The 24,042-nt window shown below is 34.7% G+C and overlaps 1 protein-coding gene and 1 long non-coding RNA gene across 10 annotated transcripts in view; both read right to left on the minus strand.

Annotated features, from left to right (window-relative positions):
• The window catches only part of fru (sex determination protein fruitless), a 58,163-nt gene extending 49,000 nt beyond the window's left edge, over positions 1-9,163 (minus strand). For 2 of the 9 annotated variants that reach the window (XR_012465912.1, XM_023160314.2), the window contains exons 1-3: positions 8,897-9,163; positions 7,753-8,275; positions 3,030-3,209 (exon numbers count right to left, since the gene is read on the minus strand). Coding sequence is in view for 8 of the 9 variants with exons in the window: in XM_023160314.2 (XP_023016082.2) it covers positions 3,030-3,209; positions 7,753-8,262 (690 nt within the window). In the remaining variant the exon portion in view is untranslated. The other 7 variants (XM_023160318.2, XM_023160319.2, XM_023160322.2 and 4 more) reach the window with 6 other exon arrangements.
• A 12,563-nt stretch (positions 9,164-21,726) lies between these two features.
• Positions 21,727-22,794, minus strand: LOC141483049 (uncharacterized). The gene is made up of 2 exons (XR_012465877.1): positions 22,257-22,794; positions 21,727-22,197 (listed from the first exon to the last, which is right to left on the minus strand). It is a non-coding gene; the product is annotated as an uncharacterized lncRNA (long non-coding RNA).
• Between the last annotated feature and the right edge of the window lie 1,248 nt (positions 22,795-24,042).

Below are 24,042 nucleotides of genomic sequence, written 5' to 3' on the forward strand. Positions count from 1 at the left end.
AAATAAGTTATTTCATGTTATTTGAAACATTATTTTTGAACGCTAATAATTTAATACAGAAATAAACAGACGAGTTAAAAATTACAATTATATTTGAAAGTACTTATATTTTTACATATTTTTTTCAATATGAAATTAATTCCAGTTTGAATGAGAGCCTCATATGATTTTCAAATATTCAATATTATCAGGAAAATATCTGATATTTCAGTTCATAGCAACTGTGTCAAATACTACCAAATTGAGTAAATCACAGGCCGCAGGGTGATATGCGGTCACGAACGATCCGGAAACTGGGCAAAACCTCATTGTAATCAGCCTACCTCTGGTAATGCAGGGCTCTGCCAGAGGTGACCAACTCTTCCCTTGCTACTCGTGGGAACACACATGAATGAAACAACAGAAACAACAAAAACAAAAACCAATCCCGAGGCTGGACAGAAGTGCTCACCTCAATCCAAGGTGGTGGCTGGGGATGAACAGAAATGTCCACCCCAATCTACTGCTTGGAATAAGGCTGGACACAGCAGATCACCTCCAACAGCAAGGACACTTGCAAGAGCTCCACCTTGAATGAAGGCAAGAAACCGGCTGCCCCTGCAGGGAAGCTCCCACACTTGTGCACCTCCACGGAGGGATCCCCAAGAAAACCCAAAACCTTCGTAGACGCCACCGTGAGACACCTCAAGGTGATAAAAGAGAGTGTGTGTTCGGCGAGTCTTGGCCTACATCTGCCAATATAAAGGAGATGTCTCCTAGTGATCTGTTCACCTTCCTGGAAAGGACAGGATGGATGATGACCTAGGAGGACAACTACTCGGGAGGATATACAATGGGTCACATGTGGCCTAAGTGCTGTGAGTCTACACTCACCCTACATACTCTACAGATACCAGATCCTGACAATTCCCTTTGTGAATGGTGCTACACTAATTAAAATCCTGACTTCATATCAAAATCTGACTCTCTGTCACTTCAAAAAATTATAGCAATTGTAAATTACAAGTAAGTATTTACATTTTCTGACCCCACGAACTGCTGACCCCACAGCAGTTCGTTTCATATTTAAGCAGTGACAAGTGATGAACTAAATGAAAACAAAGTTCTTGAGAACTCTTGTTTATATTGGAGAAAGTGAGTGTGTCTGTTTGACCTTCCACTGTAACCTGAAAAGATTTGGTGCGGCTCGTCCAAATAAATCCAGCTTCTTGTCGTTCAATACTTTATTTGGTCAGTGATCAGCCAGCAATTACTTTCGTTAGGTAGATAAACGACACATTGGAATTAGTACTTCTGTGACACATTTCAGGAAGACACCCTACTATGGCTGCAGGGTACTAACGGCGTCCATCAGCCAGGATTACCTGAACCTCTCAGGTAATATGTAACCATCCAGGCTGAAATGTGCAGCTCTGATATCTTCTTCAGTAGCCATAATAGCATACCAAGATTGCCGGATATTCAAGGTGCAAGATTCCCATCTTTATGCTGGCAGCAACCTACCCATATGAGGGCTTCTGCATGACATCTATACCCGATGATACATTGGATTCAGTCAAGTAAAGCTTGGCTGAATCTAGTCATATACCCTGCCCATATGACCTGACTTGTCCATATGGCCAGACCTGCTCTGTATCTACATATGTACATATTTACATGACTACATATGTATGTCAGCTGTACCATATGACCTATCCTGCTTTCCATATGACACGACCTGCTCTATACATAGCATGTATATTTCAGCTATACCTGATAATACATTAGATTCAGCCAAGCAGAGCTTATTCACCTCTGCTCTAGGTGAAAGATCTGGAGAGCATAAGAAGATTAAGTGGTAGAACAAACCAGTAGTGTTCCACACTGCAGTTTTGAACGTCGCCTATTTCACTCAATAAAGACCATTATTATTATTATTTGCTGACCTGTTCAGACAGTTTGTTTCCGAACCTGATGGCGATTTTACTTTAGTTGTTTATAAAATTGGTGAATGGCCGAATCATGACATATCAAGCTCTTGAAGATGCTTCCTGGCTGCACTATCTAGTCTCCTAGGTTTGTTCAGGATGAAGAGTGGAGGACTGGGAAGTTTTTACTCTTGATCTTATGTTTCAGGGAGGGACAGTTGGGGTTATGTAGTCATTGTTCAACTCCTCTGTAGACTTAGGGTAGATGTGCCATAAGCAGTTAGGCAAAGGAGATATTTCACTGAGTATAGTTACAGTCATACATATTTTTTGCAGCGAAACACACACCTTACGATAAGGCATCATTTAGGCGGGCTCCTTCCCCACAGATGGTGTCATCATAAGGGGAGAAGCCCTTTACTTACTTATACAACCTCATATTACCAGGTTGAAACAGTACTGTCTTTTGATGTATCTGTTTTTAGACTCTGATTTTATCTAATTCTACATTACTTAAGCTTGCCTTTGACAATTTCTTTTTAGGTTTGTCTTTGTTTCAACATAGTATACAACTTCAACACCCATTCAACAAGGCAAGCGAATGATCTATCTTCTATCTAGGTTGGAGGAAATATTGGTAATAGATCTATTTATCACAAAGGCATCATTATTTACGATACTTCGCCACATGATCTTAAAAGGTCAATAATTATTTTACGTCACTTTTCAATTTTTTACTGATTAATAGAGGATTATTAAAAAGAGAATTCATTCCCTATTATAAACTTTGTTTCTTGAGAAAATAAACATAATTATTATTAGTATTTCAAATTGAATGGGTAATTTGGCAATGTTGAAAATTTCCTGAAATATTAATAATACAAAAACAAGGAAAAAGTATCATCAAACTTATGATTTCTCCATATTCAGAGGTACTTTACTTTCCTCCTTTCCGTTTGTTAACTTTTAATGCATGTACTAGAACATCTGATAACATTCATTAGGAAAATAGCTTACTATCAAATTGAATATGAAAGTTTAAAATACTGTTATCCATCGTTTCAACCTAACCTAATTTAACCACGAATTGTGATTTGCAGAAAAAAAAATTTGATCACTTACCGTTTGCAATGCTTCTGACATTGAATGGAAGGAATCTATAAGCGGGCTGGAGTCGTGCATCGGCTCTTGCTTTATTACAGGAGAGGATACACGCATATCCTCCGCACCCGAACTATTTTCCCTATCGACCGGCGATATGGGATTCAACTTTGGTACGCTAGTGTTTAACTTTTGAGTGGCCTGAAACATATATTTGATGTTGGAATAGTATTGATATAAACTAAAATATAATGAGTATTGGACAATTTTAATCAGTTTTTACCATGTAGTTAAAATTTTATATAGTAACTCTTTCATGTACTATGTTGCGTAGCTATCCTGTGAATGATATCTGATTCAATTCCATAAGGAATGTTTGTCGTACAAACTGAATGAAAAACGTGTTTTGTATAATTAAATGTTCATATGAGAGTAGTTGTTTCAGAAGTATTTTTTCTTTCGCATAATTCTATGTTTATGAGGAAGTAGTTGTTTTGAGACAGCTCTTTTTTCCAGTTTGTGTCTGAAAGTCACTTCTTTGCATGATCTACACACCTTTGCAAAGAGTTTATTTTGAAATATTTGCTTTCTTCCTTTCTTTGTAAGTTTCCAAATACAATGTTACCTCTAGGAAAACAGATAGTTTATAAATATTTAAATTATTAGCATTTTATGAAAACAATTTTAACAGTGATGAATTTCCAATTCATTTATTTTGTATGAAACTTCATTTCCTATATTTTTCTAGATATCAAAAAAATATAATGCGAAATATTATACATAGTTTGAAATGCGTGAAAGTATGCATATGGAATCATATGATAATGTCTTTGTCACATAAAATCCAACTGTGTGACAGTTTCCAGTGTCACCCATGGGCATCCATTGGATTTTCATTGATTGAAGAGAACGAAATCCAGGCTTTAAGGATGTAATCGCAAGGAACTTGTAGTACCAAACGTTTCTTATGTTACTACAGCAGACATCTTTAGTGGTGTATGCTTTGACTGCAAAGATTTAAAGATACTACATTGTAATTATCAATATTCACACCACTGAAAAAGTCTTTTGTAGTAGTTTGGTACTACAAGTTTATTTCAACTATATGGCCTAGTAGCCCAGATTTCATTCTCTTCGGTAGAGACCCCGGCTACGATGAAATAGTTTCCTATATTATTTTCATTGATTTTTCAATTATTATCAACATCTAACCTAATAACTGAAACAAACTGTGAAACTTACTGGTGTGTTCATTGAAACAAAATTAATAATAAAAAATCCAATCAGTGGTATTCAATATTTATGAATAACCATTAAAAATATCTTACATCATCATTCATGAATCAATTCATTATGCATTAGTTGTTTACTGCCTGCCATTTTCCACAGTACTGAAGGCTTTTTAATCAGGTCATCAAAGGATTCCTTTCAAAATGATTTCAGCTGCTTATCATTTCTCACCATTCCCTAAATTTCTGTGGTTACATAAGTCTATATTTTAATCTTATCTTTATACATAAATGATACTGGTAGATAAACTTAAATTTATATGCAATATCAAATACAACAGAATCATAACATAATCCACTGGTTTTATGGTAGTAGTGCTTCAGGCTTATTTTACAATATTTGATACTTGTTCGGAAGAGAAAATTTCACTTTAAATTACACACCTGTCATAGACACGTATGAATGTACAAATGTTAAATTTTAATAAATTGATGGCTGTAGTCGTTACTACTTGGTAGAAAATCATCATAAAAAATTAGAAATAAAACTTTCAATGTTTTTTTTTACCACATACAAGTATACTTGATACAAGTGTTAAAAAAATATAGAAAGTTTTATTTCTCATTTTTCACGTGAAAATTCAAGTTAATGTTGAAAGCTTTCCTAATATAAAAATATTTCTACACTATTATAGGCTTTTCAACTATGTTGCCCTTTTTTTAGTATGCTCTAAATGCAATTTTTTTTCAGTATGAATGTTATGGACTGCTATAGTTTCAACAGTCTGAATGCAATTTCATTTCAAGAAGTTATTCGTGCTAAATTTTTACTTATTTTAACTAGCAGTTCCTTTGTTTATTTTTTGTTTTACAAACCCCAAAGAGCTTTTCCTTGTTACTACATACTGTTTTGTAATCCTGTAATTATATAATTATTACCAAGAGAAATAAATATCATTATTATTATTATTAATGGCACTAAAATTTCATCAATAATTAATGAATTTAAAGTGATTTGGCCTTATGAATTTGGTTATTCTTGCACAATATTTTCAAACAGAACAAGCTGTATTTTAGAAAAAAATTCCAGTACTAATTATCATATTTACTTATTGTAACTTGAACCGAACATATTACCATTAAAAAAATACTCATTCAGGAAAATGTATTTCTGAAATACGAAAAAGTAAAATCTCCTTCAGATTTTGTTTGTTCTGCAGCATTTTTCAAAAATAAAATACCAATATGAAAATAATTTTCTTGACCCAAAATTCTTGGTGACGGCTTGTTCAAGACTCATTAGAACTATCAGATCTGTATTTTTCACATCAATTATTGTAGTCCCAGAATGAAGGATGTAATGTTGAAAAAATTTAGACTTTACTAAAATAGCTATAATTTTGATACATTTATCTTTTAACCTTTGCAATTAAATGATAAGCTCTTCCGCATATGTTATTATTAATTCAATTAAATTCAATTATATATATATATATATATATATATATATATATATATATATATATATATATATATATATATATATATATTTTAATTATAATTTAACTAATATGACTGTGAATTTGCTGTGAATTGCCATAAATGTATAAACTACGTAATCTGGTTAAATAAACTACTACTACTACTATTTTAAAACAAGACAGAAAATGTGAGAAAAAAATTCACACTCGAAATCACTTGATTAATTGAACATAACATTGAATATCTAAACATATATGGAAAATTCATTGAGATACTGAGCTCCCTTTTGAAGTCTTCAACATAAGGGGACTGTGGAAGAATTGGCTGCAGAATCTAACGGTTCTCCTTTTATTTACTTTCATTAGGTAAATTATTTTGTATCATTTTATGTATTGGTAAATTATAAATGTAGTATTATTATTATCAAATAATACTGGATCAACACAAGTAGTTCTCAAGATGACTTGAGGCAAAGAGAGAGCACCAATAAGCACCCCAGAATTAGGTTGAATAACAGATTGACTATCACTGTAGCCTGCATTGAAGAATCTATTGTAATTCTAGAAACAATCAATATACAGTTTCCTAGATAACTTTTCCAATATATAGTTTAAAATGTTGCAGAGATCATCTATTTGAATGACATGATTTTTTACTGATAATAAGTTATATTGATTTCATTTGGATTAATGTTATCATAATATTTAAATTTAGTTGTTAATCTTATTGCCTTGGTTTTTCTTCTATATTCCATTTCAATAGGCACTGCTTTTAGAGCGCTAGTAGGAATTTGGTCTAGTTATTGTGTTTTGTTCTTGTTCTTAAGACATATTATACCATTATTATTAATATTTCTAGAGCAGCAGAGCAAACAACTGTCATTTGCGAAGTGGTTCATGAAATCAGTTTGTAAAAAACCTATATAACTTTTATATGAAATAAAAACAAGTAGCTCAAGGGCACTAATTTGAGGCAGAGCAATATCTGCATCGTGTGCAGAAAAAAAGAGAATTGTTGAATTTCATTTTTCATTTTCTAGCAAATAGTGAAGCAACTTAAAACACTAATACTACTACTTAAGCCACAGTCTATAAATTTGGTTAAGAGTTTATTTCTACCTGAGTGTCATACGCCCTCTATGGGTTGAGAAACACAACAATCACATATTTGATATTATCTATCCCCTTTTCAATCATGAATAAAAACATCAATATTGCAGTTTCAAGAATTTGCTTATCAAAAGCCTGCTTGAACACTACTCAGAATTCAATTTCTCTTCATATTGATCATAAACAGTACATTGTAACAATTTTTCAGTCTAGGGGATAGTATTTATAGGTAAATTCGTTATCATTCATTATTTGTGGAACATTAATTATAGTGCACATGTTTGAAACATCTGGAAATGACGCAGTTTCCACATTCTATAATTTGAAAAAAATTACAATTGTAACATCTGTAAAAAAGACAAATTTCTAGTTCACCCTGATGTGTTACTTAATAAATTCAATCCATCCATTAATTTTGACTATCAAAAAAACAGAACTAAGAATTTTACGGATACGTAGCGTTTCAGAAGTCAAAATTTGCCTCCATTCCCAAAACTGGAAAAATTGACTACAGCTTAGTTTTTTTGTTTTGATTTATTTTCAAACTTCCTTGACAGATATCGAAATGTGAACGGGTTACTTACAAAGCATTGTCCTTTGTGAAAAATACATTGAATATGAGTAATAATCCATCGAGAATGACATTCTTCATTATAATTTTCATGTTTTTCAGATTGTGGAAGGTGATAACCCCAAAAAAGATCCATACACAAACCGATTTCCTCCATAAAAATAACTTTTGTTCAATAGCACTTTCCAATTTTAATGTGAATGTGATTTACGTTACATTCATGAAATTTCATAAATCATTTGATACAGGATACTAGTACATTCCTGTCACACTTATACGTTATATACATATTATGAAACAATCCGTTTTCTACTTCTAATAGATACATAAATATATTTTGAATTTTAACTCACCTGAGAGTCGTTAAATCTTTCAGAGTTTGAGTTTGATGTCATATCACAGTTCGAAGATGATTTTCTTTTTCGTTTTTCACTTGGAGGGCTGTCTCTTTCAACTAATCTATCCCTGTCTCTTCTTGGCACTTCTGATAATTCTTCATTTTTACTCAGAGAATTGTTATCGGTGAGCCCCCTAATCTGCAGGGCCTCCGCAGTTTTTAGGAACATCGGTAGTAAATTCTGAGAAACATTCACTTCTCCTTTATACATAAAATCTAACAGTGCTTTCATTTCGTTGTAATTGACATCTTTGAGAAAAACTATGGGGTGAGGATGAGCATTCTGTATAAAAATTGTTTCGAAATATGGACTACACGCCGAGAGTATGGTTTGGTGAGCTTTGAACGTTTCGCCGTCACAGGCTAAAGTTACGTCGCATAGGGCTTCTCTGCGCAGGAGGCTACTCAACACGTCCGTCAGGTTTGTCGGATGGTTGTTCCAGCGCAGACAAAACTGTTGATCCATCTTTTTTATTTACCTGTTAAAAACACATGTTAAATCGACTGTTTCACCACAAAATATGCTTAGAACTTTTCAGATTGCACTTGGCTGTACTGCTGTTTAGAATAGAGTTATTTGACCTGAAACTGTAACCATCTAGAAATAACAGTTATTTTACAAGCACAATTACATACAAGAATGCATTTATTATTACAGTACAGTTCAACATTTCCAACAGATGAGAGAGCGTACGTCATGATTGACCGTTTCTCTTTTATCATCCTGCTGGGGTAAAGGGCAGCAGGATGCCCTTAAATGTACAAAAGTAGAAATCTCGCGAATATATGCCTGAAATCAAATTATCCTGGGAGCAAAATATTTGTTTCATCTACTTTCTGCTCCATAGGCAGATGCTTTCAAAATCATCTTGACAGGAATTTTTATAATTCAACTTTTTCTCAAATCCATTCATCACCGTAACCTTTTACCCGCCATTATGGATTTCGTGAATGATTTCTCCTGCTACTACTTTCAAGTTCCGAACATTTTTTTACGCGGAATATCTCCTTTAATCATCAAATTCAAAGCCTATTGCGAAAAAGCGACTCCAAAAAAGTCCAAAAATAATAAAGAATGCAAAAATTAGAAAAAAACTTACCTTTTTTGCCTTGTTTCTGACATTACAACGCCACCCAATTTTGTACCTCCTGCACAGTAGGCAACAAAATCTGTGATGAATTTGATTGGACAAAAAATTTTCAAAAGTATTTCTTCAAATTTGAGTTGCACACTTCCAATTTCATAATACTTTGAATTATATAAACTGAAGATTTGAACATATTTCGGTTTAATTTATTAGCGAAACATTTTTATATGGATTGTTCTTCCAGCCACGTAATAAAATACACCGTTAGTGTATGTTGGGTTGCATAATCAAAGACGCAGAAAGGGCTAAAAAATCTTGGCTGACTATTGTCGGCTCCAGTGTACAGACTGTTTCAAGTTCGTAATATCTTCCTCATTATGAAATAATATTCTATCTTGTTTTTGTTGATTTTGTGACGAATATATAAAAAATACTCATTTCGATGAAGATCCCATATTTTCCGATTATACGAAACCAATAAGTCATTCATTAGAAGAAAATATACCCATACATTCAAACTGATGTAGGTACTGTCACCACATAAAAGTGTTAAGTTTTGAAGAAAGGATGATAAAATGTAAACAAGTTTCTCTGAATCACAAAAGAATCTGTTTCATCGCTGAAAAGAAATACGAAATAGTGAAGACTAGCTGGCTAAAAATGTGTAAAGTTTCTGTTACGGAGAAACGTAAGAAACCTAAATATTCATGACAGGTCATAACTCACGAATAGTTTAAATAAACTCTTTTGTTTCTTGCTTCCAATGACTGTTTTAAGTATGCATAATTTATACCAAATCATTGAAGCGAATGATTGAAAACCACACTAAAAGAAGTCCTTTGAAATATTTTTAAATTCCAATTTTTTATTACCGGGAAGATTCATAATTTAGAAAACCATCCTGCAGTAGAAATATTTTGGGCTGTGAATTATTGGGTAAATTGTTTAGAGGTGCATTGTTTGCTGTTGAATTGCTGTAATATCGCTTGTCACTTCAGAAACAATTTTGATTCGAAATGTAAACATATGGCATCATTCAGAAAAAAAAAAGAATTTGGTGTTTCAACTGTATCAACCATAGCCGTTTAAATGTTTTTCAGAATACTCATTCAAGACTCTTTCTCTAGGTTCGATTAATTTTCAGCTAGTTTATGTACAATTTTAATAGTGAGCGGTATTAATTTTGAGGGAGAAGAAACACTAATTGCTAATTTTCAAACGTTGGGATAATAAGAAACCGCAAAATTTTCGACTTTACGGTTTTTCATGATTTCAACTCAGAACAATTCGCTATTGAATAATATTGGGCAAAAGTTTCGTCCGTTTCTATAAGTACTCAAAACCAATATCTCAGTGAATACTCATTCAGTTCAATCGAATAATTATTAAATTTAATCTAAATGAGCGCCATTTGAAACAGTGCACTTCTGTGAACGTAAAACAAGTCGATAATTCTATCAGCATAAAATTTGCATGCTCGGGATTCGATGAAGTCGACGAAGGCCGTTTTTGCCTGGTCCTAATGGGCCAAGGTTCTACCGGTGAGAATGTTACCGAAGCGCTTGAAAAAAGTGTGGTCGTTTGGCAAGAGCTCTGTGAAATATGGTGAGTGAAGTAGAACTTCGACGCCCAATTCATTTAATTTTAGAACGGTGATTTGTGAAACGAGCGGACGGGCGTTGTCGTGGAGCAAGATCGGACCTCTTCTGTTGACTAGTGTCGGCTGCTGCTGACGCAATTTTCGGTGCACTTTGTCGATTTCCTCACAGTAGACTCTGCTGTAATGGTTTGGTCCGGTTGCAGAAAGTTACAGTTGAATCACACCAGTTGCTGACCACCATACAATAACCATGGTATTTTTTAAAAGGTTTCCGCCTTTGGGAAGTGCCTGGGTGGCTTATTGTGGTCCAACCACTGTTCTGAACGTCTCCTGTTGTTGAATAAGATCTACACATGACGATCCGATCAATAAAAGGATCGTTTTGGTTGTGCGAAAGCAAAAAAGAACAGACTTCAAAACGTAACAATTTCTGCCGATCGTTCAAATTGTGGTACACCCACTTTTCGAGCTTTTCGAACTTTCCATTACATTTTAAACCATCAGAAACTACATGAGAGCTGACGCTTTGGTTCTATTTGAATCCGCAGAGAAAAACTGGCCAAAAATCGCTTTACGACATTGTATGGTAATGAGCTGAAAGAAATTCAGAAAAACGAACTCGGTGGGTGAAATAAACACATGACATTAATACGGGCAAAACTTTTGAATTAACCTAATAACTCTGAAAAAAAGTCTATATGAACTTGTGTCCGAAAATGCTTCGTTTCGGAGATACGGGGTGTTGGAATTGAATTTTTTTGTTCGCTTTTTGAAAATAACTCTTGCAAAAAATAAGTTATTTGCACGAAATTCGTTACTCGGGATTTTTGTTTGACGTGGGAAATCATAATTTCGTATTAATTTTCATGTAACATCTAAAGGGCGCTGCGTACGCTGTCATTATTTATTTCAAATTACCCTAACTTTTTTTGACAGTAAACTTTTGGTACTTTTCATGAAAAAACCTAATTTCCCCCCCTTTCCAAGTAAAAAAGGTACACCTCCTTAACAACGCTGGAGGTGATCGTTTTTGAGTGTTTTGCAATTTCAGTGAGTTTCATCAAACTTTATACGCAGTATACCCGTACAGACTTCTTCTAAACTGAGCATTATCGAACTGCTTAAGCAATCCAAATTAAAAAAATTGTCAGGTTCAATTATTCAATTAGAAAGTGCTACATTTCGGAGTTTGTAAAAAAACAATTTGGAGAAGTACTATGTTATTTATTAGGAAAATAAACATATAAAAATTGAAGGAAACAACTATTACAACAACTGTTCAAAGTGACGACCTCCAAAAGTAATACAAGCTTCTGCTCTTCTCATCAAAGAATTCCGCACCCGTTGAAAAATGCCACGAGTGTTTCTTATCATTTCGCAGCAAGCTATGATGCGATCCTTCCACATTTCCTCGTTTTCAATGGCGCTAGTATAAACTAGTGATTTTAGGTGTCCCCAAAAGAAAAAATTGACGGGACTGAGGTCTGGTGACCTCGGGGGCCAATGCTCAGTGCCTCCTCTTCCTGTCCATTGTTGGGGATATGCCACGTCTGAAAAATTTCTTGTTATCACACTAAGATGAGCAGGAGCTCCATCGTGCATAAACCAAGAGTGATTTCGGAGACCAATGGGAACATCTTCCATAAGTTGAGAAAGCTCGTGTTCCAAAAAATGAAGGTAAGCATCTCCATTCAAACGTAAGGGGAGAGAATAGGGCCCAATTAAATAATCCTCATCCTTCCGCCCAGATGTGGTTGTTATGGAAGTTCATGATACCATTTCTTGAAAAATTAGCCTCACCTGTGAAGAGGACTTTCGATAAGTCGGTCGGTAGCCAAGCGGTTCGACGTGGATGATTTGTTCACTCACTCGAATTGACTGCCGTGTTGGTCGGTGGTTCAAACCCTAGTCTGAACGATCGATCTTCACTTGCTACCGTCCAACCCGTGTTAGGAATCACACGTTAAAAGGTAAGACCTCGTTGATCCTTAGCTCGCACAAGTTTCGTAGGGCTTCGTAGGGGTGCGACAGCTGGTTAACGGAAAAACAGATTTTAAACAGATTTTTTTAAACAGATAAAATTTGCGGATGTTGTTCGAGTTTTCTCTGAAGCCATTGAGCAAATTTGATACGTGGTTGGAAATCACGTAGCGTAAGTACCTGGACACGCTGAATATGATAAGGATATAATTGCTGTTCCTTCAAAATTATGTAAACTGTCATGTGACTCACATTTAAAGTTTGACTAATTTTTCTTGTACTTGTCTCTGGATGTTCACCAATTTCTTCGAGAACCGCCTCCTCCTACAGTTCTTGTAGTCCGTGGCCGTCCTACTGCAGAATTTGTTTCAAAGCTTCCAGATTTGAAAAGTCGCCGGCAAAGATTCGCAAATGACGCTGCACAAGGAGTCACGCGTTGGGGATATCTTTCCTGATGATGCGTCTGGCCTCGCTTGAATTTCCGTCAGCCAAGCCGTATGCAAAAACCATATCAGCCATTTCAGCATTCGTAAAGTCGGGCATGGTACCAAAAAATCAGTTTATAACCTCCGAACTGTGAATTTGTCAATTAATAGTTGAAAATGTGATAGCGAACTTCTATTTTTATAAACAAACTTTCATAGCCTACTCGATTTAATTAAATTAATTTGCATGCGGAGAGTGACAAAAATTATTGAAATCAAATTTGGCTACAAAGTAATATGCATCGATATAGAAAATTGTAAATATCTCGAAAACGATCACCTCCAGCGTTGTTGAGGAGTTGTACTTTTTTCACTTGGAAAAGGTGTGGGAATTAGGTTTTTTCATGAAAAGTACCAAAAGTTTACTGTCAAAAAAGTTAGGGCAATTTGAAATAAATAATGATAGCGTACGCAGCGTACAGCGTACGTAATACGAAATTATGATTTCCCACGTCAAAAAAACTCCCGGATACCGAATTTCGTACAAATACCTTATTTTTTGCAAGAGTTATTCTCAAAAAGCGAACAAAAAATTTAATTTCAACACCCCGTATCTCCGAAACGAAGCATTTTCGGACACAAGTTCATATAGGCTTTTTTTCTTAAAATTGTCTCAGGAATACGTCACTTGAATATTTAAACGTACTTATGGTAAATTCTGTATATTTCTTAAACGGGGTTCGAAGCGCCAGATTGACAAAGTTTTCATAAACTTGGGTTACACTTTTACAATTTCCGTAGCGATTCCTAATTTTTTCAAAATAAATTGTTATCCGCTGATATATTAACTTCCTTAAAGTTAATAAATTTCAAACACCATTTACCTTAATAACCTAAAAATGAAAGTTAATTCTTTGAAACTGTCAAAGAATTTTCCATTTTTTTTCATACGAGATACCACCAATAAAAATGGTACCGTTTAATGAAAATGCTTGAATGAGTTACAGTATTTTCACATGCACCAATACTAGGGTGTTTCATTTTCATTTTGTTTTTCATCCTTGAACATTCGATATGATATAGAAATGAAAAAATTCCTGTTGGAAAAAAAGTTGAACTAAATTTCACCCTCATCTAAAAATAAGTTTTTCTATTCAATTAACACTGATTTTTTTTTAATTTAAGTTGATTTTTTTATTATTCTTTTGAAGTGAATGTAAAACTGTTGTAGAGTATTGAGTTTGCTCCAAAAAATTTCATATGAGCTGAAGCTATACGAATATAGTCAGAAGTCATCGACAGAATAGAAGCACTGCCTCAACAAATAATTTTTCAGTTTTCTCTGAACACATACAAGAGAAAACTGAAAAATTATTTGTTGAGGCATTGCTTCTATTCTGTCGATGACTTCAGAACACATTTTTGTAGTAACATACAAGTCACTACTTCTTTTTGATTTTCAAAGTTTTTACCTATGTGATTGTTATGTAAATTTTAATTTGTGAATGTTGTGTAAATTTCAACTTGTAAATTTCAAATGTATAGCCAAACATGACTTGCTACAAACATATTGTATTATGTAACGTAGTCAAATAATTTTTTTTTTCACCGTAGTGTGCGTTGGTCAGGCCCTATCCCCCGAAGCCCCGATACATTCGGGAGGGCGCGCCAGCATAATCAACCAATGACCACTCCCCACACCGTGGGGTATTATTATTATTATTATTATAACGCATCAATTTCAAGTTACAGAACCTAAAGATTGATTTAATTAAAAATAGATATTCAATTCCCAATATTTGATAATTACTGATATTACATTGTCTCGATGAGACTGTTGTAGTCATCACTTTGAAAAGTACTCGTACTTCAGTAATAATAATAATACTAATACCTGTTATTCAGAAAGAAAGTCGAACCATACAAAATCAGGTCATCAGGTCATCAGGTCATTTTTGTTGTCGCGATTCGAATATTTTTTTGGACTCAACAAAATTATAGTCTATTTCAAAAGAGTGTAGAGCAATAAAATCTCATTAAGTATTCAAAAGCGCTACAGGGTGATCCGTCAATAAATTCTGTCACTTCCCTAGTCCGCATTGCAAAATTATGTCGTTTCATAAAGAGCAGGTAGGTATCACCCTGTTTTAAGGGATTTGTCCATTGTTATCGACGGATAAATACTGAGCCAGAGGCGCGCTAGTGGGATAATTGCCAAAAGAATATGCATTCATAAAAATTATATTAAAGGAAATAAAAATTTAATACAGCGGAACAGTGTTATTAAAAAAATATAAAATGTAACAATAAAATATATACGAACCAAAATCGGGAAATACTCACAAACACACACGAACGAACTTTACGTATTGAAACACTTGTGGGGACTTTAAATCAATTTATTCACAAAAACGACAAGAACTTTACTGGATACGTTATTACAATTTGACCCTTAACAATACTAAAACTGTGAACTTCCCTTAACGTTTAACAGCACTCTATTTATACCCTAATTGAATGTTCTAGAGATTACTAGGTACAATTTTCGAGAACCTTCCGAGAAAATAATTATTCAGACTACCCTTAATTCTAAACCCTAACCAAAGCAAAAGTGTCACTGTCACTGATACACTGGTCTCTGTCCAGATTGCTTATCCCGCTACAGTATATTTACAATTCAATTAAATTATTCTACATCAGTATAGTCTTCATCCGAAGAACTGTCATCATCCCCTGGTGTTATAATTATAGGGTCAACCACCTGATCGACCAAGTTGTCCAGTTCCCACATTTTATCTTCCTCTTTTAAAACATGCTGGATTGCTTTTTGCCAGTTTTCTGATGTGATTTCCATAATGGCTTGATCAAACAATACCTTGACATCTTTCATTTTGAATGTGGTATTGTGCCTTGCAACATATCCTTTAACTTGTGCCCATATAAGTTCTATAGGATTTAATTCGCAATGATATGGCGGTAGGCGCAGCACAGTTACTTTATACTTTTCTGCTACATCTTCTACGGCATATTTCATGAAGCGAGATTTATGTTGTTTTACTATGGCTAGTAGTTCCTTCTTTACTGAATTCGTCTCAAACTGAATACCTTTATTTGACAGCCAGTTAATAATTTCTTGCTTTCTCCAAGCTGAAGTTGGTACCTTCTCTAAGCGCCTTGAATGGTAGCTTGCATTATCCATAACCACGACCGAATCAGCTGAAAGAAATTTTAACATTTCCCCGAAGTAGTCTTCGAAGACATCCGAATTCATGTCCTCATGATAATCTCTCGTCCGGCACGACTCAAAACTTAACAAACCTTCTTTTAAAAATCCGTCTTCGCTTCCAATGTGAGCAATTATAAGCCTCTTCCCTTTTCCCGAAGGCACTTTAATACCCGTCGAAAGGCCTTCTATGAAAGCTTGGCGAGAACTTGTTATATTTTTATCTTGCCACATTTTTTTGACTATATAACCTTCGTTTATCCACGTCTCATCAAGATAAAAAATTTTCTTTTGCTCTCTGCGGTACTGCTTTATAGTTGTCAAATATTTTCGTCTCCAGCAAACAATTTCATCACTTTCCAGTAATAGTGCCTTTCGATTGTGCTTTTCCCAGGCAAAATTCATACTTTTTAAAGTTTTCCATAAAAGTTTTCTGGATATCAAAGGAATATCGTTATCTTGGCTTATCTCGATAAATATTTTTTCAAGAGTGGGTATTTCCTTTTTAAAATAAAACGAATGAACTTTTCTTCGAATGTCACATTTGGTGTCTTCATCTAAGATTTTTATTGGTCTTCCTGATTTTCTCTTGCATGGACTTACCTGGCCTGATATCTTTCTTTCTCGCAATAATTTAAAAATCGTGGACTGTCCAATTCCAGTCATTCGGGCACATCGCTCAACACTTTCTTGCACAGACAAACTAGGGTGATCGTGTTTTATGCAATCATATACATTTAAAATTATAACTTTTTCGCAAACAGATAGCGGAGAATTTTTTACTTTGGAGTAAATGTCCCCATTTTATAACTTTTTCACTATTTCTATATCACAATATCACTGTACGTTTAATTGGTGTAGTAACAATTACTATTATAACTCGAATGTTTAAGACACCATTACAATATATTTAAACCCTTTTTCTTAATTACCTGGGTTTAATAGGTATTGCATGATTGGTGGGCAGGGTCAAAAAGGGATTATTATAATGACATGGCACCTCGGAACTAAGTGTTAACCCTTTTTTGAGAAATCATGCTCAAGTATATGAACCCAAATTGCATATTAAATAAGTTTACAAGAACCACTAAAATTAATCTTAATCTTTTTTTAAGAAATTTTACTTACCTAAATACATGTAGGTACTTAGTTTTAGACCAAATTACTTCCCAAAAATGGCCTTTTATTATTATCTATGTCTGTAATTTTTAATTTACTTTAATTATTAAGTTTAATAATCCTAAGATTTGCCTACGCCCATGGACGACAACGAAATTCAGGCAAATTTTATGACACTTCATGATTTATTACTCTACACTCTTTTGAAATAGACTATAGTTGTTTCTACTCGCGATAAAATTCGCAGACCGTAATAGTATCACAAAAAAAAATAGTTTTCGCTACACCGCCAAGGCCAACTTGTTTTTTAATATTTGGAAATATTTTTTAAATCCATTTCTCACCAAGCAGAACCTAATCCCACAATCTCCAAATATAATTCAAAAATGTTCAGTTTTCTATCACGTAGGTGTGATCTCGATCATCAACTTCTCACGGTTAAGTTTATTTCAAAAGTGTACTTCGGTGCCATGTGGTCCGTGAGCATTTTTGAAGTTAGTTACTGAATATATTCCGAAATTCAAATTTTTCATAATCCCTTTGGTGAATTTTTTATCTGAATTGATCCATTCTTACCTTTGTACTGAATGGGCTGAAAAGTCCCGGGCCTAACACACAGATAGCGCTAGTCTTATTGCATTCACCACTTTTTCAGTTAGTACTAACCTTCAAAAGAAAGGTGTTGACATTTCATTATATTCTAGTCATAAGTTTGTGAGTTATTTTGCTAAGAGTGACACCACTTTTGTTATTTTCAAAACAATGGATCAATAACAATTTTGCGTGGTTTGAAAAGTATTATAGGAACTCCGCGACATCAGAAACAACAATTAAACGTTGGTTTGCTGACTTCAAAATGTGGTCGTAGAGACACCTTCCAGCAAGAAGGAAAAACCCCTACAAGGAAGGGAGCAAGAAAAATCTTCCAAATAACTATAGACCAGTCGCTCTGCCATCAGTGATATCAAAAACCATAGAGAAGTCCGTAAGCCACGATATCTTTAAATGTTTGGAAGGCTTTAATATCTTGAGCGATCATCAATGGCTTTCGGAAACAAAGATCAACAGGCGACCTTCTGTCGAATGTTACCCATATTTGGAATGACGCAATCGAGAAACATGGGTAGTCAAGAGCTGTTGCGCTTGATATTTCTTAAGCCTTTGACCGTATGTGGCATGAGGGTTTGCTGGCCAAACTCCGATGCTACGGCGTGTCGGATCATTTTTGTGTATGGTTCTCCAGCTTCGTGAGATAACGTGCCCTGCAAGTGGCCGTCGATGGATACCTCTCGATTACTTTCACCAACAACTCTGATGTTGCTCAGGGATCCATTTTGTCTTCAACCTTCTTTTTATTGTATATCAACAACTCATTGGGCAAAAAAGAATCCAATATATCGACAGGACACTTGTCTCGTCATTCCATTTGTATTCCAAGACATCAACTGCGGATGCACATCTTCACCAGCAGCATGAGGTTGCATATCTTAATGAGTATCTAGAGGTGATTTCGAATTGGGACGAAAGTAACCAGGTTCAATTCAATGCCACAAAAACCTAGGTATCATTTTTCTCTAAGAAGACACATGTCTCCGAACCGCATATAATAATGTCAGGTGAGACAATTCAGCTTTCTGCTTCGTGAAGTTTGTTGGGGTTAAAATGGACACCAATATGTCTTGGCACAATCATGTTGCTGGAATTGCAAAGGCTGCTTCTCAAAAGTTTGGAACACTGTTCCGAATAAAAAAACTGTAGACACCTCAGCAATTGTTGATGCTTTATAAAGCTCAGATCAGACCTTCTTTGGTATTCTTCTGATGCATGGAGCTCCGCCCCTGAGCATACCGAAAAGCTGCTGGATTCCATCCATAGAAGAGCCATCTGCCTGATTGGAGACATGAACTCATGAACATCAATTGAAACCTTGATAGTCTGGAACATAGAAGAAAAATTGGAAATTTGTCACTCTCTTATAGATACTTCCACGGGAGGTGTTCAAGTGACTTGGCACATTTGATTCCACCAAGAGCGGTTCATATCAGAAATACGCGACGAACTGTGCCTGCTTATCGTTATGAGATTCAACTCAGTACACCTCGAAATTTACTGTCCAAGAACGGCGTTTATGTGGTATAAACTTCCTGAGAACGTTATTCCAAATGAATTGAATCTCCAGCGATTCAAATCCAACGTGAATTTTCGTACAGGCACCGATCTTAGACCTTCTTGATGATGTTCCTGTAGTGCTTGTGTTTTGTCCTTAGAAAAAAAAACGGTTAAGTTATTTCAAGTAGTTATAGGAAACGTTGAATATTGGCGAAGTGTCATTTTCTGTGCAAAATAGGTCTGCAGAGACAAAATTCGGAGGACTACACAATATTGCAATGGGGAATGTTCCTCCTGACGAAAATCAAATAGTTTTCATAAAAGAGCTCTAAAACAACGCATTTTAAACTCATCATTTCAACCCTTTCCTTTAAAAAAATGTTTAAATACTTAAAAAAGAGGAATGAAATAATACATTCAACATTTAAAGGGATTCGTTTCTATTTCACCATTTGGCAACATCGGTTATAGCTAATAAAGGACAATGAATCTGTTACCTGTATGAGACATATTTCAGAGGCGTGCTATTTACTTTATGTTCGGAGTTCCAAAACATTCTGTGACATATGACATTTTGTGCACCTAACCTATCTTCCTCTATATAAATAAATAACAAAACAACTGTTGTTTATGTGGCTTGTGGAGGTGGTATTGAACTATAATTTATATTTTGCCTTAATTGTTGATTTATAAAGATATAATTTTCTTTTTTTAAAGTAGAATATCTAGGTACGTATAAATTATTTCAACTTGATATAGGCGCTGTTGCCAATATGTGAATTAGAAACTAATTCATGAATTTTTCAAATTCACTTCGAAAAGTATTCAATGTTGGGTTTTAATTTATTTTGTTCAAACTTGTATTTGCTGTAATAACCCAAATTGAGGAACATTCCCCATGTATTATGCAATACAATAAATACTTGTGTATTCTCGGCCTGAATGGGAAAGATTTCTGAACCAGATCAAATATGGAGGGTCAATTACTAGATTTTCCAAAATTTATCACGTTCGAAGAAAATTTTACCTTTACATGAATACAAAAAATAATTGCGAGCCTTTTGAATCTGAAATTATACTACCTTCGGATTCAAATTCTTGAATTACGAATAAACCACTGCAGAAAATTATAGTAGTGGAAGTTTTACTGAAATTATTGTTTTTTTATCAATAACTCAAAAGCCTTTTTGCCGATTTTAATGAAACAAAGTGTTTTGAGTAGATCTGGCCGATACTTGCCGATCCATATTAAAAAAAAACTAATTAATACAGTTTATGGTATGATTTTTACTATAAAGGGTTTTACAAAAACCGCGACACGTGTTTCGCTATGCAATAGCTTTCTCAAGCATAAGTTTATGCATAAGTTTATGCTTGAGAAAGCTATTGTATAGCGAAACACGTCTCGCGGTTTTTGTAAAACCCTTTATAGTGCAAAATCAATTATTTTTTTCAAAACTGAGTGTGTTTATTAGCAGTAAAGAGGAGCAATATCTCTGACCAAATATACACGGAACACAATAAAGAAAATTTCAATAAATTGCATACATTTTCATGAATTTAATTCAAAAAACGTAGTGATATTTTTTCGTCGATTTAGTTATTCGCGCTCCGTGTTTGAATTCATTCAAAAACCTCAACATTATGGAAGTGAAAACAAAAGATATTTTCTGAAGTGAGTTTATTTTTGATTGAATACATATTTGAACTTTGCTCTAGAAAAACTAGTCTTTTGAATCTACAGAATGTGAAATAATTTCGAGAATTGTCAATTTTAGCAACCGTTTCAAAAAGATAAATTATCAATTTTGCCGTTATTATAAAAAAATCAGAACTACCTGAATTGTTACACTATTGAAAATCACAATAATTCTTGCTGTAACGATTAGAAAATGAAAATCCGATTTTTTTTGCAATGTTAGTTGTTTTATGAAGGCAGTTTCAACAGTTCGGCAATTGACAAAATGAAGAAATTTCACATGGTAAGTTTTCTGTACATTTGGCAAAAATATGCATTGATGTAAAGCCATTATGCTCTAGTGACAATTTTTCTTTAGCGAACATAATTCACATCGTATTCACATTTCCCAACATCGAACTATACCGGCCCGATTTCTTAGATAATTTGCTTTCCTTCAATATTTTGTTTCCATCCAATATAACAGTCCTTGCTAACATTCATAATTAAATTTAAAATGTCAATATGAAATTCAGAGACTCGATTTAATTCTGAATTTCTGTGGCCAAATAAACTCCGGATCTATGCCAAGGGGAGGGATTAATAATTCAAAAAAGAAATTTCAAAATTATGCCCCTTGGAACGTTTTGTAATATTCTAGTGTTTCCAGTTGTGTTACCGTGTTACATGATCAGTGTATTAAAAACCTTTTCATTTTATGTTTACAAATTTTATTCAAAATCAATGTTTCAATCAATCAATGTCTCGTTGTTTACAAATATCCAATATTGGAGTAAGAATGAAAAATGTAACTCGAATACGGCAAAAATATCTCTTGGAAAGAACAAAAATGCCTTTCTAATTATATTGGTGTAGAATATTATCAAGTCTTTCGATTTACACTCATAGAAAGTCAATGAAAGCACAATTCCCACTTCTTCATTTCTCTTCCATCTTCTTTCTTCTCAGCCAATAACAGGAACAACAAAATCAGTTCAGAAGAATAACGCATGCAAAATAACGCTCAACGAATGTAATTTCGTTTAAATAGTTGGGTGGTAATGAATTAATCAAAAGCATGCATAACCTATCAAATCCACCCAACACCCGCATGCATGACCATTATTTCATGCAACTGGAAACTTCGGCAACTTCCTCAGATAAAATCCTCGACCCCTCCTATTAGACGGAACAGAACAATATTACCTTTGGAATGCCTTCAAAATCGATGGCGTTACCTTGAACTTGAACTTGACACAACCTGTTGAATCGCACGTGGCTGTCTTTGAGTGAAGATTTCGCGAAATTGTCACACTAAAACTGGATCAAGATAGCGAGGCCATGAAACAATAGAATGTTGCACAGGCAACTCGATTTTCACAGATGGATCTATATAGTGGACCGGATCAAGGTGTGCGTCGGATTCAGATGTTTTCCCTGCAATATTCAACGCTTACTGCTAGTCTATCAGCGCGAAACTAATCAAAATATTTTCCAACTTTGGTTAGTGTCACCTCCGGTGTAGTTTAGAGCATGTGCAATGACGAATTGGTTACTATCCGCCGGTGCAGTATGCTTTTCTCCTTTTCATTAAAACTACTGGCTATTGTTGCTACCCCTCCTCAAGGTTCACGGAAATGAAGGAGGAACTCGGTTGCTAGCCGGCCATGCATTGGGGTGAGATTTATAGGTGTTGCTGATGGAGGGATACTTTGTTTATCGAGTCTAGGAAGGGATGAACGATGGTCAAATTCTCAAAAATGTGTGTTTTTGGAAGATTGCGAATTAAAACTATACAAATCAAATCTAATTTTTTATCTATTTCAGATATCAACCAACGTTGTCGTTTTGTCAAAGAATCAAACGAACAGAATATGCAGTTTGAAGTGAATTTCACGAACCCAATTCAGTTTCATCAAATTTTGTTAGGCTTTTTAGAGCTTTTGAAATGCACCAATCTAGATAACATTACAAATGAAGCACCCAATTACGACTTTATATTACGAATTCATGGCAGTTGAAATTTACCTGCCGGGTGAGATGTCACCTGTGAAGGTAGGTTAGATCAGGTCCAAAGTTAACAGGTCTATCCGATTAGCCTATATGGTGAGTAATCTTTCACGACATATGAAAAGAGTCCAACATGATTTTCCAAACACGCACAGTCTAAGCCTCTGTATGTTATGATTCAGATGACAATGACCAGTAAGTAGGTCCGTAACAGTTATTCAGTAACACCCTTCAAAGAATGTATAAATGGAACAATCATTGTAGAATTTGCCAGAATCTTGGAACTCTTCTTACAGTCCAGGTAATCATGAATCGAAGGCTTAGTACTAGCCCTATGAAGCTGCATTCAAAAGAGACAGCAGCTTCGTTTTCTGTTGCTAGGAATCTAGAAGAGAGGCAATTTGCTGAGCCTTCCTATCAAGGAAAGTCTTCTTCGGCGGTTCACCAACTTGAATCTTGCTTGGTCCACGTCCAGGACCACTTTGGATGAGAATATTTTTATTGACTAGAAAATTGCTTCTACTAAATCCTTCACACACAAATCAATACCAAGAAGTTAAGACTCCTCCTCAATGACGCCTCATCCTGAGGTATGTGTATTCTTTCACTAGTTAAGTTCCTTTCATGGACCATGTAGTAACTGAATTATTCGATCTCGAATCTACATACGAGATAGACCTGGTATGTCCTTCATGATTCTGAGCAAACTCTAGGAGACTAGATTGTGCAGCCAGAAAACTACTTATCGCCTCATCAAAATCAGGATTTCTCCTGCCTTGTAACAAACTTTCTAGCAACATAATCTGCATCAGGAGAAAAAGTGAACTCTTCTTTGAACAGGACAGTAAACGTCCACGCTAAAACGATAATTTAACCATACCAGAGACGAAAAGGCTCTGCTTGGCTGAATCTTATGTATCGTCAGGTGAAGCTGACATATAGAGGCCTTCATTTGGGTAGGTAGATGCGGAAATTATGGTGGGAAGTTTTAACACTTTCCTAATAACTCAACAC

The sequence above is a fragment of the Leptinotarsa decemlineata genome, unplaced genomic scaffold, assembly GCF_025532065.1.
Source record: "Leptinotarsa decemlineata unplaced genomic scaffold, Ldec_3_MD MMD2_tig00002974_RagTag_RagTag, whole genome shotgun sequence".
In the NCBI taxonomy this organism is placed as follows: Eukaryota; Metazoa; Arthropoda; class Insecta; order Coleoptera; family Chrysomelidae; genus Leptinotarsa; species Leptinotarsa decemlineata.